This window comes from Engystomops pustulosus, chromosome 7 (genome assembly GCF_040894005.1).
Source record: "Engystomops pustulosus chromosome 7, aEngPut4.maternal, whole genome shotgun sequence".
Classification (NCBI taxonomy): domain Eukaryota; kingdom Metazoa; phylum Chordata; class Amphibia; order Anura; family Leptodactylidae; genus Engystomops; species Engystomops pustulosus.
The window spans coordinates 172,233,949-172,253,153 of NC_092417.1; the positions used below are offsets into that span (position 1 = coordinate 172,233,949).

The following is a 19,205-nucleotide window of genomic DNA, read 5'->3' on the forward strand; positions in this document are numbered from 1 at the left end:
CAGGTGTTTGGCCAAGCTTCCCTGTGCAGAGCCTTGGTCCCCTTGAAAAATGCTCGAGTCTCCCATTGACTTCAATGGGGCTCGTTACTCGAAACGAGCACTCGAGCATCGGGAAAAGTTCGTCTCGAATAACGAGTACCCGAGCATTTTAGTGCTCGCTCATCTCTAGTGATAATATCTTGCATACAAGTAAAGTATTTTACACAAAATAATGAAATTATGGATTCAGTCTCAATAAATTGGGGATCAATATGTTATGACTGCATTGAAAGGAAGGGTCTATATATTGATTTGTCCATCATTGATTCTGCCTCCGTGTCCAATGTTGTGATGTTTCTTTATAATAACAATAAATAAGCGGGAAGGTTAAGGGAGAGCAATAAAGGGGTTGTATCAAGTTAGTTAAGGGTTAAGGGTAGGAGATAAAGGATCAATGAAGGTCTGACTGCACAGACTCCGACCAATCACGAGAACAGGACCCCCAGCAGTCCAGAGAATGGGGGCCCCCTTCTCAATAATGGGTGGAGAAGTGGATTATGTGTTCTTCTGCTCTATTTAATATTATAGGACTGTTCGAAATTGGTAAGGACATCATTCAGCTATGTCCAGTACACACAGACAGCGAAGGGATACCCTTGAGATACCACAGCGCTGTGCTCAGCAACATCCAACATTCCCATAGAATTAAATGGAGCAGGGCACATGCAAAACCTGTGGCTCCCCCCATTTTTTCGGACCTCTTAAGATCCCGTTCTTGTGATAGGTGAAGGTCCCAGCAGTCAAACGCTCACCATTTAGCTTGTCGTTGTAAGGACTTAAGTAGCTCTAACAATCAGGGAAACAAATGTTACCTGTATGGTGGGCCAAGGTCTGGACAAGGGATTTTGGTGTCCAAGATACTTGAAATCAACATCAATTCATAATGATACACGTTGGAAATAACTTGGATAAAGGGAACCTGTGGGTAAATGAAAAATACACATATGGGAGAACATAAAAGCTAAATAGAAACCATAAATAATTATAGACTGCAAACCAGAAGCCTGAAATACACACAGGTCCTAGAAGACTCACATTACACCCAATAAGAGGCTCTGAAATGTATTTGTAACCTAAGATACAATGTTTGTCATATCTGTCACTGTGGGAGCTGTTTAATACTATCCATATTCCACTCCCTAATTCTATTATACTGTACTATCATTTATAGCAGTGGTGGCGAACCTATGGCACGAGTGCCAGAGGTGGCACTCGGAGCCCTCATTTTGGGCACCCAGGCCATCAATATAGCACTCAACATAGAACTCAAAGAATCATCCTGCAGTCCCAGGCGACTCAAGAAATGCTGCTCTCAGTGCTATTTTAAAGCAACACATTCTTGATTGCTTGGGACTGCAGGAAGAGGTAGAACATGTGCAAAGGGAAGGATAATCTTTAGAGATCCTCTTGGCCCTACGTTTCTTCCTGTACAGGAGGACCATAGCGAGATGCTACAACACTAGTCCAAATTTGCCCTTTTTCTTTCAACTGTTTTGTTGTCCTCTAAAGGCCGATATGATTGAAAGTCGTAGTAGAACAGGTAGCAATAAATAACTAACGTACTTAAATTGCTGTGCTGGCACTTTGCAATAAACAAGTGTGTTTTGGTTGTCGTTTGGGCACACGGTCTCTAAAAGATTCGTCATCACTGATTTAGGCCGCGGTCACACGTACCGCTAGACGTCCGTTCATAACGCGACGCTAGCGCACAGGGGGAGGTCCTCGGCCCGAACGCACATGCCTTTCCAGAGAAATGCATGCGATCAGCTTAACAATCGCATGCGTTTCCCTGGAAACACATGAGCGTTCCGGCCGAGGACCTCACCCTGTGCGCTAGCGTCTTGTTATGTACGGACGTCTAGCGGTACGTGTGACCGCGGCCTTATAGGTTTTGCACACTAGGGAGATTTCTGTCATTCTCAGCAGATGATCTCATGTGCTGTCAGGTTGGATGGGACGGTCAGTCCCAGCCTAACGCCTTCCTGACCACATATCACAGATCATGATGTTGGAGATGTGGACAAAAAGGTCCACAGCAGAGCCCCCCTTTACAGAAATGTCCACAGCAGAGCCCCCCTTTAAAGAAATGTCCACAGCAGAGCCCCCCATTTACAGAAATTACCTTCAGCAGAGCCCCCTCTACACAAATGTCCACAGCAGAGCCCCCTTTAAAGAAATGTCCACAGCAGAGCCCCCTTTACACAAATAGCCATAGCAGAGCCCCCTCTACACAAATGTCCTATCCCTCCACCATTAGTGAAATGTACACAGCAGAGCCTTCTTGAAAATAAAAAAAAACTCTAACCCCTTTTTTTCCAGCAGCTCGGGTTTCTACCCTTCTTGCCCGTGCGCCTTGCATCATAGTGATAAGTAGAAGACTGAGCCGCAAGGAGAAGAAGCTGAAGTTGAGTACAAAGGTTTTATTTTTTTAAGGTGAAGACCACTGCTCAGACCAATGGCAGATCTTCATATAGAGCCCATACCGCCTACATGAATATTTGCCACTGATCGCTGCATGTTATTCAGAGTCAGTATAGTGGTCAGGTACCACACGTGGAACGCACGGTGTTTAGTTTCAACGCAGCGTAAAACCCTCCCGGTGGATGAGGTGGTTAGGAACATTCTGGGTGACCTGGTGAAGGTGCGCTCTCTGGAGTATGAGAGGCTGGGCACGGGGAGGGCCTCTCTCCTTTGGAGGGGGTTCTCCTTTAGTGTCCCTTAGTCTGTCATCTCCTCTCCTGGGGTTGGGCTAAAATAACGCATGTGTTTTTTTTAACAGATTTCTTAAAAACGGGCCAAGAACGGTTTCAAAATGGCATGTGTGTCACCGGCCTATATACACATTGCCCTAGCAGCGTGCATGTGCCGGGAGCAGAGGGGAAGGGAGCGCACTGTTAGGGTGCGGTCACACGTCGCGTTTACCGCATGCGTTAAAAAACGCATTGGAATAGCTGGAGAGTGATTTGCCTAATTAAACACCTCTTAACACTTGTGTTTACAAAACGCATGCGTTGACCGCAATGTTAACGCATGTGTTAACAATGTGTTAACAACCGCATGCGTTAACCGCAATGTTAACGCATGCGTTAACAATGCGTTAACGGTTGCGTTTTGTAAACACTGGTGTTAGCAGCTGTTTAATTAGGCAAATCACTCTCCAGCTATTGCAATGCGTTTTAAACGCATGTGCAACACCCTCACCGATGCAATGGCGAGGTAGGGTTTGCGAATACGTCCCACCTGCATGTAATCCCATTACACTACATGGTCCTGATAAGACATAGCGGTATTGCAGTGGTGAATCCTGCCTGGCAAGGCAGGAGTTAAGTATTTTGTATAATGCCAGATGCTGTTATCCAATGATATGTGTTACATCCTGTGCTCTGTAAGCTGAGATGTGATTGGAGGAGCAGCCACCACCTGACCAAAGGGAGGTAATAAAACCTCCTGGCCAGGAATGTTCTGGGTCTTTCCAGTCGTCTTTCCAGAGATCTTTTCAGAGAGATTCTGTTGTAGGAGAATCAGTGAGTGAGTGAGTAATCTCTGTCTAGCCCATACCAGAGCAGGGAGAGCCTAGCCCCTGCCTCTGAAGAGTGGAGTAACAGACTAGAGTTAGTGTAGTGAGGAAAAGGGGTATCATCTTACCTTTGAAGGTGATACCTGAAGCCCTACAGGACAAGCTGAAGCTTCCTACCAGGACACAGCTGCCTCCCAGCCTGCCCTCTACATCCAGGCTGGTGAACTATCTCCTGAGGCTCCCTCCAACTCACATCTCGGCACTCCATCTACCTGTTAAAGGCACGTTTGCTGCGGTTCCTGCGGTTCAAATAAAGAACTGTAAGTTGTTTTCTTCAACTTCTGTCTCCGTCTGGTCCCTGCTAATACGGCTGCCTTCATCACCGGCACCCTGTCCATCACCCAGAGACTCACCCTCGGGACATTAAGGGGTTGCCCCAGGGAGATCCGCTATAGCAGCCGCTCCCTCATCTTTTCTTGCCAACACCACCCTGCTGGAGACCTGCCAGGCTGTAGGACAGCCCTCCGGTTCCCCCGTACCAAGCACCGTGACCATAGCGTGCTTAGGCCGCAACCGCCAGCCACTCCGGTACCGCGGGCCCCGGCTGTCTCCAGGCCTCACCTCAAGGGCTAGGCCCCGGTGGGGGATGTTGCACATGCGGTAAACGCGACGTGTGACAGCGCCCTCAGGCCGCGGTCACACGATCCGCTAGGCGTCCGTTCATAACGCGACGCTAGCGCACAGGGGGCGGTCCTCGGCCCGACCGCACATGCGTTAACAGGGAAACGCATGCGATTGATAAGCCGATCGCATGCGTTTCCCTGTTAACGCATGTGCGTTCGGCCCGAGGACCGCCCCCTGTGCGCTAGCGTCGCGTTATGAACGGACGCCTAGCGGATCGTGTGACCGCGGCCTCAGATGTTAGCTTAGGAGGGGGAACAGGTGGAAGAGGTTTGCTTAATGGACCGGGAGGGGAAGCTAAGCAAATTGAACACACATTGCTACTTACGTAACACAGATGCGTCTGATGTGTTTTGCCCAATGCATTTAAATTGCAAACGCGTCATCAGAATGCGGCCTCCGGCTGTGTTCACACTCTACACTTGAATTTTATTTAGGAACACAATTCCACATCTGCATTTACAGTGAAACGCTTGTGATCTGAAACGTGCGCCAAGTGTTTTGCATTGTGCACATGCGATTGGAAGAAACTCCGCCCCAATGTATGAATTGTGTTCCTAAATGTAATTCAAGCATTTCTCATTTCGTGTGAAAGGGAGAAAAACAGGAGTATTCGCCTTATAGTCTATGGAAACTTCTGGTGTGTACTATATATAACAGGGGGTGCATGTGGCCTCCTGGGGTCCTATCTGCACACACATGAAATAATCTAGGGAGAAGAGGAGATTCATAAGAAGACAGGAAAACATTATCCTATAAGGGGCTTCTGTGGATATTTTTCCTTTGTCCCTCATTATGTTTTATGTTCTAAAATTTCAAAATATAAGTGAAAGTGATAAAATAAAATGAAAGAAAAGACAGAAGAGATCAGGGTAGGGAACGTTCAGCTCATGTTCTGTTAGTTCGGCCGTTACACATACAGGATGGAGCTCACACAACATCCCCACCGGGGGGTCGTCCTGCAGATTGTGGGGCTCATCCTCCTGGGTTGTGGCTCTACAGCAGGTAAGTGCCCCCCTTATACTCGTATACTGCTGCTGCTATCATTGTGTCTGCTGTAACTGTATAGAGAGGAAAGATACATGTGCACACCCCATGTATGGTGGGTGTATAGTATATACTGTGCACGTCTGTGTGTTATATTAGGGGTCTATTGAGGTTAAGGCTGAATTTTCTGTATAAATCCCCCTATCTCCTAGAGATATTGGGGAAGATTTACTTACCCGGTCCTGTCGCGTTCCCGCGGTGCGTTGTCCGACGAGGAGTCGGGTCTGCCGCGATTCACTAAGATCGTGCGCCCGAGTTCCTGCATCCGTCACTTCTGCGTCGAGGTCCGCCGGAGTTCACCTGCTTCTTCCCGGTGCTTGTAAGTGCTTGTTTTGCGACACATTTCTAAATGTTAAATCCTGCGTGTTGTCCGCATCCGTCGGGTTGTCTGACGGCCCGCCCCCCGATTTCTGTTGCGAGCAAGCCGGCGTCGATGCACAAAATCCTGGGGCAATTCAGTGCAAAACGGAAATTTTCGGGAAACCCGACTAAAAAGCGCTCCGCGGACCCTTAGTGAATAAGCCCCATTAATCCCTTGGCCATTTTGCACCTTCCTGTGTCACTATAAGTGGTCATTACTTTGGAACGCTTTAACATATGCAGTTGATTTTGAGATAGTTTTTTCGTGATAGATTGTACTTAATATTGGTTAAGAAATTTAAGCAATATGTTTAGTATTTATTTATGAAATACATGGATATTTGGCAAAACTTTTGAGAAAAATTACATTTTCCAAATTCAAAATTTTCAGCTTTTTCAAAAGTTATTCATATCGCCAAAAAAAACAAGATAACTAACATTTTCCATATGTCTGCTTTAACTTGGCAAAAAAATTTTTAACCTCCTTTCCTTTTTTTTAGGATTTAAGGAGGCCTATAACTTTGGGTGCAATTTTTCACATTTTCAAAAAAAATCATCAAAACCTATTTTTGTAGGGACCAATTTAGTCAGAAGTGACTAGATGAGGCCTATATGATAGAAATCCCCTACACATGACACCATTTTAGAAACTGCACCCCTCAACATATTCAAAACAACCTTTGGGAAGTTTGTTGACCCTATGAAAGCTTCAGGAGGGTAAAAAAATAAATGTATAAGGACAAGCATATTATTACACTGAGAAGCTGGAAAAATTACACTTCTTGGAAAATATATTTGCTTTACCATATTCTCACTCCCCTCACTTTTTACATATTTTCGGGCCTATTTCGAGGGTCATTTTTTGCATGACAATTTGTAGTTTTTATTGAGATGATTTTGGGGAATGTATGAGGTTTTTATTGGACGATGAAGCAGAAGAAAAAATTAATCAGGTTGGTTGATCTTTTTTCTTCTGGTCTTTCTTCATATGGAATACTTAGGTTTATATCTTCATAACATGGGCATCTGTGGACACCTAAAGTGCTTCTTATTTTCTGTTTATTTACTTTTATATGTTATGTGCTGTTACATTACAGAAACTAACAATTACAGTTTTTAACGTTATCACCTAATATATTTCTTTCTACTGTCACGTGGGCTGTCTGAGTACAGCGCCACCACCTGGAAGAAGGGGGCCCAAATTTGTATTTGGTACCGAAACAAACAGCACTTATTGGACGGAATGTAACTGTGGATGTTACTACATTGATGTGTACTGTACTATAATGTTTATAATACTGTAATATATTTCTGTACTGTAATATATTGTTTTTTGTGTGATTTTATAATACAATACACTGAAGTGTTTTGCTACCATTGATTCAGCGACAAGCAGCTTATTCTATTACGGTAATAGGATGACGACTGATATTTAGGCTGTGAGCCCCTGATGGGACAGGGATGATATAAGCTGTGACCATTTCTGTACAATGCTACAGTATTATTCTTGCTATATAAGTGAATGAAGTACGGTATTATCGCTGTGTGTGCAGGATTATAGTGCAGCTCTAACCCCACTGATCTGATTCCCCCTCCTGCACCCAGGCAAAACTAGGAGCGTCCTGTACATGTGCAGCCACTCTGAGTCTCCATATGAGAGCCGAACTACAGACTCCAGACCAAAAGCTTCCAGATCACAGGGGAGGTGCATGTAATGACAAACCATGACCACTGGGAGGCAGCAGAGTAAAGCACAAGTCCATTCCCCTCATACACATGAAAGCATTTACCTCTATGACTATGAAGAGAAGGGAAGCTACAACCTCAGTCTCCTCCATATTTATCACTGCCACAGGATGAGGCGCAGGGGCAGGCACGGCTTGGCTCCTCTCTCCACACAGGTTCTGTCACTGATTGGCTTCTGCTTTTCCCTCCACACAGGCTCTGTCACTGATTGGCTCCTCCTTCTCTCTCCACACAGGGTCTGTCACTGATTGGCTCCTGCGCTTCCCTCCTCAGAGGTTCTGTCACTGATTGGCTCCTCCTTCTCTCTCCACAGAGGTTCTGTCACTGATTGGCTCTTGCTTTTCCCTCCACACAGGTTCTGTCACTGATTGGCTCCTGCGTTTCCCTCCACACAGGTTATCTCACTGATTGGCTCCTGCTTTTCCCTCCACACAGGTTCAGTCACTGATTGGCTCCTGCTTTTCCCTCCACACAGGTTCTGTCACTGATTGGTTCTCCCCTTTTCTTCACACAGGATTAGGCAGCATTCAGCCTCTCATGTTATCTCCACACAGGGTCAGTCAGTAACCTTGACTCCTCACCTTTCCTCCATCCACACAGGTTTTACATTTTTAGTCAGTGTTTGGCTACACCCTTTTCTTCACACATGTTCAGAAAGTACCTGGCCACTGGACCTCCTTCCAGAAAGGTTCTGGTTCTGTCACTGATTGGCTCCTCCTCCTTCTCTCTCCACACAGGTTGTCACTGATTGGCTCCACCTTCTCTCAATCACACAGGTTATTTCATTGATTAGCTCCTCCTTCTCTCTCCACACAGGTTCTGTCTCTGATTGGCTCTATCCCTTCCCTCCACACAGGTACTGTCACTGATTGGCTCTATCCCTTCCCTCCACACAGGTACTGTCACTGATTGGCTCTATCCCTTCCCTCCACACAGGTTCTGTCACTGATTGGCTCTATCCCTTCCCTCCACACGGGTTCAGTTACTCCCATTGTGTCTCACACAGGTTTCTTGAAAACGGATCCATTTTTGACAGGTTTGACCAATTATCTCAATTCAAACTGGTCAAAAACGCAGCCCTTTTCGAAACACGCATGCGTTTTTTAGCGCTTGCGTTTTTTGACGGACTGCTTAAAAACGGGCCAAAAACGGGTTCAAAACGCCATCACCCTCAGGCCTCAGTTTTTCGGCGGTTTTTAAGCAGTCTGTTAAAAAAAAACGCATAGGTTTCTAAAACGCTTGTTTTTGTATGTTTTTCCCAATTAACATACTTATCATAATCGGGGGGAAAAAAACTGACAAAAACCGGAAAAACTAATGTGTTTTTAAAAAAAGGATACATTTTCAAAATCGCATGCGTTTTGTGACGGACTTCTTAAAAACGGCCCCAAAACCTGTTCAAAACGCCACGTATGCCGCCGTCCTAAGGGTGAAGACACACGTGGCGTTTTTGGGGCCGTTTTCAGATTGTTAAAAAACGCTTCAGTTTTTTAAAAAACGCATGCGTTTTTGTCCATTTTTTCCGAATTTGCGCATTTAAAAATGGACAAAAATGCATGCGTTTTTAACGATCTGAAAACGCACTAAGTAAAAACGTCCTAAAAATGCCACGTGTGTCTTCACCCTAAGGGTGGCGCCACATGTAGCGCTTTGTCTGCGCTTGCAAACGCAGACAGAGCCTTGCCTACCGGGGCGGGCCTCGGCCCGATCGCATCGGTGTTTCTATGGAAACGCCTTTGATCGGGAACAAGCCGCCGGTGCTTTGCATGAAATTAACGCAAAACACCAGCGGCTCATACCCGATCGCAGGCGTTTCCAGCCACAGGCCCGTTGGGCGCGGCTCTGTCTGCGATTGCCTGGCATTTTGAACCTGTTTTTTGGTCCGTTTTTAAGCAATCCGTTAAAAAATGCATGCATTAAAAAACACATCCGTTTTTTTACCATTTTAATTAAGATAATTGGTAAAACCTTTCAAAAACGGATGCGTTTTTTAGCGCATGTGTTTTTAAACAGACTGCTTAAAAACGGACCAAAAACGGGTTTAAAACTGGTCAAAAACCCATGCGTTTTTTTAACAGACTGCTTAAAAACAGACCAAAAACGGTTTCAAAACTCCACGGGTGCTATCACCCTCACATGTGTAGCGGCGCGATGGGCGGGGCATCATAAACTATTTCACCTGAGCTGACAAGTGAATAGAATATGGCCGACTCTATTCAGTCCAAATAGGTGATGGTTCCTATTGCCAATCTATTTAGGGTGAAGACACACATGGCGTTTTTGGGCCGTTTTTACTAAGTGCGTTTTCAGATCGTTAAAAAACGCATCCGTTTTTAAAAACGCATGCGTTTTTGTCCGTTTTTCCGAAAATGCGCAATGAAAAACGGACAAAAACGCATGCGTTTTTTAACGCATGCGTTTTTAACGATCTGAAAACGCACTTAGTAAAAACGGCCCAAAAACGCCATGTGTGTCTTCACCCTTAGTCCTTAGCATTTGCCGCCATCTACTGGTGATTTGTGATATTGCAGCTGTTATTTCTGTTGACATTAAATGTATATAATTTGTAATCCTTCTGTGAAGCTAGAAGTTTATAAATGCTTCCTCTGGCTGGATTCCCAGGTCAGTTCTGGAGAGTCCTGAGGGTGGGTGCACACGTGGCGTTTTGGGTGCGTCGAAACGCATGTGTCAGAAAGCGCATGATGGGCGCCTCACTAGCCTCCATAGTAACTATCCTGTGGAATATTGATGGCGCCACCATTATCACAAGGCATCTAACTGTGACTCGGCCACTTACACTAATTGGCAAACACAAGTATTTAGATGGGGGTTTCTCCTAAGGCTGATGCCACACTTGGCATTTTGAACCCATTTTGGTCCGTTTTTAAGCAGTCCGACCAGATTTAATTAAGATAATTGGTAAAACCTGTCAAAAAACCTTTAAAAATGGGCCAAAAACGTGTTCAAAATGCCACGTGTGGCATCACCCTTACACCGGTCACCCCTGAGGAAGCCACTGCACATGATGATGCACGTTGGGCCCCTTCCCTCCCACTGTCCTGCCGTCCTGGGTTTTTGGGTTATGTTTATTAATTACTGTATTCATCTCTACCAGTCTGTCTTGGTTTAGTTAGACAACTATCCATCTGCCGGTGTAGTCCAGGGACTATCGGGTCCTACTCTTCTATCATTTACTAGTCTCTACATATTGCATTACCAGCTTCCCTTATATATACTGTATAATTGTGTGCTGTTATCCGCAGATTGATATACACTCAGCGGCCACTTTATTAGGTACACCATGCTAGTAACGGGTTGGACCCCCTTTTGCCTTCAGAACTGCCTCAATTCTTCGTGGCATAGATACAACAAGGTGCTGGAAGCTCCTCAGAGATTTTGGTCCATATTGACATGATGGCATCACACAGTTGCCGCAGATTTGTCGGCTGCACATCCATGATGCGAATCTCCCGTTCCACCACATCCCAAAGATGCTCTATTGGATTGAGATCTGGTGACTGTGGAGGCCATTTGTGTCCAGTGACCTCATTGTCATGTTCAAGAAACCAGTCTGAGATGATTCCAGCTTTATGACATGGCGCATTATCCTGCTGAAAGTAGCCATCAGATGTTACAGGGTACATTGTGCTCATAAAGGGATGGACATGGTCAGCAACAATACTCAGGTAGGCTGTGGCGTTGTACCAAGGGGCCCAAAGAGTGCCAAGAAAATATTCCCCACACCATGACACCACCACCACCAGCCATGCTTTTATGTTGTTGACGCCAAATTCTGACCCTACCATCCAAATGTCGCAGCAGAAATCGAGACTCATCAGAACAGGCAACGTTTTTCCAATCTTCTACTGTCCAATTTTGATGAGCTTGTGCAAATTGTAGCCTCAGTTTCCTGTTCTTAGCTGAAAGGAGTGGCACCCGGTGTGGTCTTCTGCTGCTGTAGCCCATCTGCCTCAAAGTTCGACGTACTTCAGAGATGCTCTTCTGCCTACCTTGGTTGTAACGGGTGGCGATTTGAGTCACTGTTGCTTTTCTATCAGCTCGAACCAGTCTGCCCATTCTCCTCTGACCTCTGGCATCAACAAGGCATTTCCGCCCACAGAACTGCTGCTCACTGGATGTTTTTTCTTTTTCGGACCATTCTCTGTAAACCCTAGAGATGGTTGTGCGTGAAAATCCCACTAGATCAGCAGTTTCCGAAATACTCAGACCAGCCCTTCTGGCACCAACAACCATGCCACGTTCAAAGGCCACAAATCACCTTTCTTCCCCATACTGATGCTCGGGAGAACTGCAGGAGATTGTCTTGACCATGTCTACATGCCTAAATGCACTGAGTTGCCGCCATGTGATTGGCTGATTAGAAATTAAGTGTTAACGAGCAGTTGGACAGGTGTACCTAATAAAGTGGACGGTGAGTGTATACTGTAGTTGCTTATATTTTTACATTATATTTGTGCACACATTTATATTTGGTTGATGGGTCCGTCTAACTATTCATATTTTCATTGTTTTTTATTATGTCATCTATATATATATTATTGTGCTGTGACAGTGGTCAGGGTTGGGGGACTGTTTGAGTGTTATTGTGTGCCACAGTCTCCCCTGGATTGCTGTTAGGTCCATTTTTATTGTTTTGTACATATATATTTTATATATCAGTAAATATGAATTGTTTTTGCTATTTGGCACATGTCGTCTTGAGAGATTTATTGGATTGTTTTCCATGTGTTGAGCCACATATACATCATGTGATATAGGAGCGCTTGTCCATTGTCATGTCACATTTTGAGAAGACAGTGAAACCTTCGTACACAGATACACTGAAAAAATGTACGGCTTCTGGAGGTGCGGAGTAAATACTCTACGGATAAGAAAGACAGGTTTACTGGTAGAGATTTTTTGAGCCGCACCCATTATATTCTTACTGCAGGGGAAAGAGAAAGCAAAGACTGACAAGGTACAAGGTACAAGGTGTGCAGGCAATTATGATCATCACATAGCATGGAGCTCACACAACATCCCCTCCGAGGGGTCGTCCTGCAGATTGTGGGGATCATCCTCCTGGGCTGTGCCTCTACTGACGGTAAGTGTCTCCTTTATACATATCTACCACCATCATTGTGTCTGCTGCAACTGTATGAAAAGTAGGAGGAAAATAAGAAACCCAGGTAAGACCGGCTCAGGTAATTTCATAGCCAGGGAGCATTGCAACCAATTTATATGGATTTCTTTGGAGATCATACTGCTCATTTTGAATAACTACACGTAAGTCTTGAATTGCTTGAAGATTTTTTGGAGATTGTAGTTGGTTAGTGTTGAGATGGTTGTTGTACTATTGTTGTCTCCTTATGTATTTAAAGCCACACTGTGAAAACGAATGGGGGCAAAACTGCAGGCATAGAGGCTTGGTCAAAACATAAGGCTGCGTTCACATGCAGTGTCTGAATTATGCTTAGACCTGATCTAGGGGTGCAATCAGGAGAGAGTGAGCCCCATAGCAGACTTCTAAATGGGGCCTCTTTTCCCCTTAAAAACATATACATATATGCACACTTACACACTTTTATACAATCACACTCGTTTATACACTCAGGCGCACAAAATTACTCATATGTACATTTATACAGTATATACACATCAAACACACCGATGTAGTATATATATATATATATATATATATATATATATATATATATATATATATATATACCATATTATAACCCATACATTATACACAACATAGACACATACAGTACTATATACAGATACAAATACTATTATTGCTGTGTAGTTGTTATGTAGTAAGGGAACTGGCATGAATAGACCTGTAGGATAGACAAGGAGAGTGAGACCTAAGGCTAAACAACCCCTTCTAATCTGTCCCTACCTAATTGCCGAGCCTACCCTAGGCAGTAGGTGACAACTGATCAAAGTTCCCTTCTTGGGCCAAAGTGAAAACATGGAGACAAAGACAGGGCAAAACAAACATAGAATAGTAATTGACATATATGGGTCAGAACCAAGAGGGCAGCATAGCACAGAATCAATAGGTAAAACTGTCAGAAAACAGGCAAAGGGTCAAAGAATCCAAGGTTAAATCAACAGGAGATGGGATGTGTGTGGTGAAAATCAATAAAGACAGTCAGCCATGTAATAAATCAGTGTTCTACCTGGTAAGAACAGAGTGCAACCTAATAACAAAATCACACTCTTCAGCAAAGCCTCAGCCTTACTTACATTCTCACTAATAGACTAATAGGTAGAGCGGAAGATCGATGTATCCTAAAGGGGGCTGGCTGTATGTATACTAAAAGGGGCTGGCTGTATGTATACTAAAGGGGGCTGGCTGTATGTATGCTAAAGGAGTCTGGTTGTATATATACTAAAGGAGGCTGGCTGTATGTATACTAAAGGAGTCTGGTTGTATATATACTAAAGGGGGCTGGCTGTATGTATACTAAAGGAGTCTGGTTGTATATATACTAAAGGGGGCTGGCTGTATGTATACTAAAGGGGGCTGGCTGTATGTATACTAAAGGGGGCTGGCTGTATGTATACTAAAGGGGGCTGGCTGTATGTATACTAAAGGGGGCTAGCTGTATGTATACTAAAGGGGGCTGTCTGTATGTATACTAAAAGAGCCTGGGTGTATGTATACTAAAGGGGGCTGGCTGTATAGTAAAGGGGCCTTGCTGGCTGTATGCTACAGGGCTGGCTGTATACTAAAGGGGCTGGTTGGCTGGCAATATACAAAAGGGGGCTGACTGGCTGTATACTTCTGGGGGCAGGCTGGCTATATACTGGAAGGGTGTGACCGATGCATTTCCCACCCTCGGCTTATACTCGATTCAATAGGTTTTCCCAGTTTTTGACGGTAAAATTAGGGGCCTCGGCTTATATATTTAATCAGAGGCAATAAATAATGAAATATTGTTTTAGAATATTGCTAAACTGATTGATTTGTTTATCTTTCAGGGGCTTTAAGTATCCACAGGCTGGACTACCCCATGGAGGAGAGTTTAGGTGGTAATATCACCCTCCCTTGTCAATTCTCTGGCTACAAAGCTCCATATCTATCTCTTCCTAAAATTTCTGTGCGCTGGATGAAAAAAACATTGGAAGAAGAAAAATCTGTTTATGAACTCAATGGTGGAAGTATCATCCAAGTAAGACCTGGGTCATATATACCAGAAGATCGGGTCCTAAGAGGAGACGCCAGTCTACATATACCCAACCTTCAGGACACGGATGAAGGAGAATACACCTGCCATCTTATCGTCACTCCTGAGAAAGCAACAAGTAAAGTCACTCTGCTGGTGATAGGTAAGTGCTGTAATGCATGTTCACAAAGACAGAGGTCATAGTTCATAGTATAAACCTGGGAACAATTTTGTCCAGAAGCATAGAAATATAAAACATTACAATACTCTGTTAGGACTATCAACACTCTATGTTACATTTGTTTATAATATTTCCTTCTAAATTCAACCTTTATAATTATGCTAATGATCCAAAGGGCTCTGGGCGTGTAACAGAAGCCCTCTGTGCTTTGGCTATTGTTACATTACCCTAATAACTTACACGTCCGTCTCTCTTTTCAGCACAGCCAACGTGTAGAATGAGTGATTCCTTTCTAGTGATGTATCCAGACACCGAGAGATCTGTTACATGTTATGTGGACGGCTTCCATCCAGCAGATGTGAAAATACATTGGGAGAAGCACAGTGAAGTTTCTTATAATGGCTCTGATCTGGATGTCAATACCTGCATCACTGCACCACTGCAGACCCAGGATGGGACGTACAATGTGAGAAGTCTGCTCTATATAAAGCCAATGAGCACAGAGGAAGATGGAGATATATATTCCTGTGTAACCATCCATAGGTCATTGAAAGATGCTCTCACCTGTAATATTACGCTCACAGTGATCTCTACTCAAGGTCAGTCTGAAAGCGGTATAAAAACCCTGGCACTCATGGCCCCACAGTGATGTAATGTCTTCTTTTAATGGAAATCTGCCATCAAAAACAAGGAAATTACTTATAGATCCAGGCACCGGGACTGTGGTATCTTCTTATTTTTGTTATCCATGGCTTCCTCCCTTCTAAAATCAACTTTTAAAATAATACTTATGAGTAGTAGAAGGGCTCTAGGGAGGGTAGCAGGAGCACTTCCCATCTCCCACTGTGTGAGATTTTTTTTTAACCTCATTAGCATAATTTTAAAAGTTGGCTTTAGCAGGAAGGAGGCCATGGATAACAGATATAAGAAGATACCAAAGTCACGGTGCCTGGATCTATGAGTAATGTCCCGGGTTTACTATACATGATTATGATGGTAGATTTCTTTTAACTATGTTATAGTCATATCAAAGTAAAAGCTAATTATACTAGGTTAGGTAAAGATTTGAAATATAATGAAATTCATTGTATGAACTTTAGCAACACTTTGTTTATCTCTTAACCATTTTATTCTGTGAGAAATGAGCAAAAAAATTATTCACTGAGATCGTGCGCCCGATATCCTGCATGTGTCGCTTCCCCGCTCAGGTCCCCGGAGTTCACCTTCTTCTTCCTGGTGCATGTAAGTGCATTGTCCTTGTATAATGCGCTGTGCGGGGAGTCACTAAGATCCTGCGCCCGATATCCTGCATGTGTCACTTCCCCGCTCAGGTCCCTGGAGTTCACCTTCTTCTTCCTGGTGCATGTAAGTGCATTGTCCGTGTATAATGCGCTGTGCGGGGAGTCACTAAGATCCTGCACCCGATATCCTGCATGTGTCGCTTCCCCGCTCAGGTCCCCGGAGTTCACCTTCTTCTTCCTGGTGCATGTAAGTGCATTGTCTGTGTATAATGTGCTGTGCGGGGAGTCACTAAGATCCTGCGCCTGATATCCTGCATGTGTCGCTTCCCCGCTCAGGTCCCCGGAGTTCACCTTCTTCTTCCTGGTGCATGTAAGTGCATTGTCTGTGTATAATGTGCTGTGCGGGGAGTCGCTAAGATCCTGCGCCTGATATCCTGCATGTGTCGCTTCCCCGCTCAGGTCCACGGAGTTCACCTTCTTCTTCCTGGTGCTTGTAAGTGCATTGTCCGTGTATAATGCGCTGTGCGGGGAGTCACTAAGATCCTGCGCCTGATATCCTGCATGTGTCACTTCCCCGCTCAGGTCCCCGGAGTTCACCTTCTTCTTCCTGGTGCATGTAAGGCATTGTCCGTGTATAATGCGCTGTGCAGGGAGTCACTGAGATCGTGCGCCCAATATCCTGCGTGCGCCGCTTCCCCGCTCAGGTCCCCGGAGTTCACCTTCTTCTTCCTGGTGCATGTAAGTGCATTGTCTTGCGACACAAATTGAATCTTAAATCCCGTGCTTAGTCTGAATCAGTCCGACGTCACTCCCTCCAATTTCTGTTGCATGAAAGCCGGCGCTGATGCTCCAAAATGCGATTGCGTGCCTCACAATCCCCTTCTAAATAGCTGTCACAGCGGCACAATCCCCGAAAATTTCTAAAATCCAACGAAAGTGCGATCCGCGGACCCTTAGTAAATAAGCCCCTTTGTCTCTTGCTAGAGTCTGCAGACAGAACCAGACCTCATGGTCTGTCTGCCACAGCCACTGTCCTTATTCCAGGAACTACAGGTGCCTCAGACCTACTGCTTAGCACCCAGGCCAAGCCCGGATACTTAAGCCCAGAACTGAGATCCACCACCTGGACTCAGTTCCATCTGTATCAGCCCAGCCTGAATCTACTACCACAAGAAAAGGCTAGGCCCCTGTGGGGGATGTTGCACATAATTGCACAATTTTTGCATATGAAAAGTGTCATTTTTTTTGTTTGTCCACTGCAATCGGGGCTTTATGCATATTATAGCCCCTACAAGTCTGGAATCACTTCCTACATCTGGTACTAGAATCAGTTCCTTGGGTAATGAAGGACGTGTCCCTTCTGCTGCTTTCACTCCGCAGTTTCAAGACTTTTGGAGGACCTTCAAAGGTCCTGAAGTGGCTCTTGTGTACATGTGTATTGAGAGCAGGAACAGATGTATGAGGATTTCATGGGTGAAGGTCCTTCTGAGTATAAAATTTAGTGGGTGGTTTGGTAGGCATGGGTCCCCTAAAAGGCTTGGGCCCGGGATACCACCCATATTATAATCTACTACTGACTACAGGACAGCCCTCGGACCTTTATGCCTTCCTAGAGGTCACAAGGTCCTTACCTGTGGCCGAGCCTTGGTCTCAGGTGAAATGATCACTCTGACAGGCAGTGACAGCAGTCATTGTATGTTTGGTCAAACTGTAACAAACAATTCAGTATTTTACTTGGTTCTCTATCCCCTCTCAGCCTTTTTTTTGCAAAGTTTTTGATGATCTGCAGGTAGAGATGAGTGGGCCCAATGTTTGTGTTCAGCTGCCTAATCCAGGCACATTGCAGGATTGGCGTCCGAATAGCCTATCTGGCAAATCGAAACCTCTAGCATCTAGCCATGGCTATGATTGGATGTCCGAAAATGTGTCCAGGTCCCAAACAAAAACATAGGGTCCACTCATCTCTATCTGCAAGTGACTTTCATGCTCAAAGATATGCGTTGTGTGTGCAACATCACCCACTGGGGCCTAGGCTTTTTCATAGGCAGCAGGAAGTCGGGCCCTGAATATCTGAGTGGCTGCCTAGCGTGGCCTAGCGCTTGTTGATAGTCACAGTGTTTGGTATCAGGAATAGAGGCCTCGTCCACTGCCAGGCAGCCTTGTGAAAACTCATCGTAGTGCTCAGCAGTTTTCCCCAGTTCCTGACTCCTCACTGTAGTTTCTATCACTTGCCCCCAGTCCCTGGTTGTGACTCTTCTCGGTAGTGTCCAGCACTTTCCCCTAGCCCTGGTTGTGACTCCTCACTGTAGTGTCCAGCACCTGCCCCCAGTCCCTGGTTGTGACTCCTCACTGTAGTGTCCAGCACCTGCCCCCAGTCCCTGGTTGTGACTCCTCACTGTAGTGTCTAGCACTTCCCCCAGTCCCGGTTGTGACTCCTCACTGTAGTGTCCTGCACTTGTCCCCAGTCCCTGGTTGTGACTCCTCACTTTAGTGTCCAGAACCTGCCCCCAGTCCCTGGTTGTGACTCCTCACTGTAGTGTCCAGCACCTGCCCCCAGTCCCTGGTTGTGACTCCTTACTGTAGTGTCCAGCACTTTCCCCCAGTCCCTGGTTGTGACTCCTCACTGTAGTGTCCAGCACTTTCCCCCAGTCCCTGGTTGTGACTCCTCACTGTAGTGTCCAGCACTTTCCCCCAGTCCCTGGTTGTGACTCCTCACTGTAGTGTCCAGCACTTTATTCTAATCACAAGTTACTTTCCAAAAATGTTACTAAGAAAAAAAAAAAAAAAAAATCTCTCACATAGTACAGTTTACAGAGAAATGGGATAGCGCAAAAAGTCATGGGCGGGGGAAGTAACCATGAAGTTCAGTATTCGTACAAAAAGTTCATCATCTGTAAGTTACTTGATGTCACTTCTACCTGTATCTAATCAGCTTATGTTGTGACTGACTAACCTCCATAGGTGTGTGACATTGTTATGTCATATGGTTCACAGTAGTCACCTGTGATGTCTGCGCTAGGATGAGATTACAGTACATATTTGCCTCTAGCAGCAGCCCTGTTTGATATAACTAGTATTTAAAGAGAATTTCAATTCTCAAAATGAGTATTAATAACAAAATATATTAATAACACAAAAAACATTGACACTAATGTAGATATAGCTGACACTTAGGATGAATGTGTCACATGGATTTATGTCATTCTATAACT

The 19,205-nt window shown here is 44.9% G+C and overlaps 1 protein-coding gene and 1 long non-coding RNA gene across 3 annotated transcripts in view; one reads left to right on the plus strand and one right to left on the minus strand.

The window, feature by feature from the left end:
• Positions 1–848: 848 nt before the first annotated feature.
• LOC140071351 (uncharacterized) overlaps positions 849–19,205 on the minus strand; it is a 141,194-nt gene continuing 122,837 nt past the window's right edge. The window contains exon 4 of one of the 2 annotated variants that reach the window (XR_011849121.1): positions 849–958. This is a non-coding gene — a long non-coding RNA (uncharacterized lncRNA). Of the gene's footprint in view, positions 959–12,319; positions 12,545–19,205 lie in introns of those variants that run through there. The other variant, XR_011849122.1, reaches the window with a different exon arrangement.
• LOC140071347 (uncharacterized) overlaps positions 7,660–19,205 on the plus strand; it is a 30,783-nt gene continuing 19,237 nt past the window's right edge. The window contains exons 1-4 of the mRNA XM_072118982.1: positions 7,660–7,945; positions 12,342–12,494; positions 14,387–14,734; positions 15,013–15,351. Coding sequence (XP_071975083.1) covers positions 12,413–12,494; positions 14,387–14,734; positions 15,013–15,351 — 769 coding nt within the window. The 5' untranslated portion in view covers positions 7,660–7,945; positions 12,342–12,412. The remainder of the gene's footprint in view (positions 7,946–12,341; positions 12,495–14,386; positions 14,735–15,012; positions 15,352–19,205) is intronic.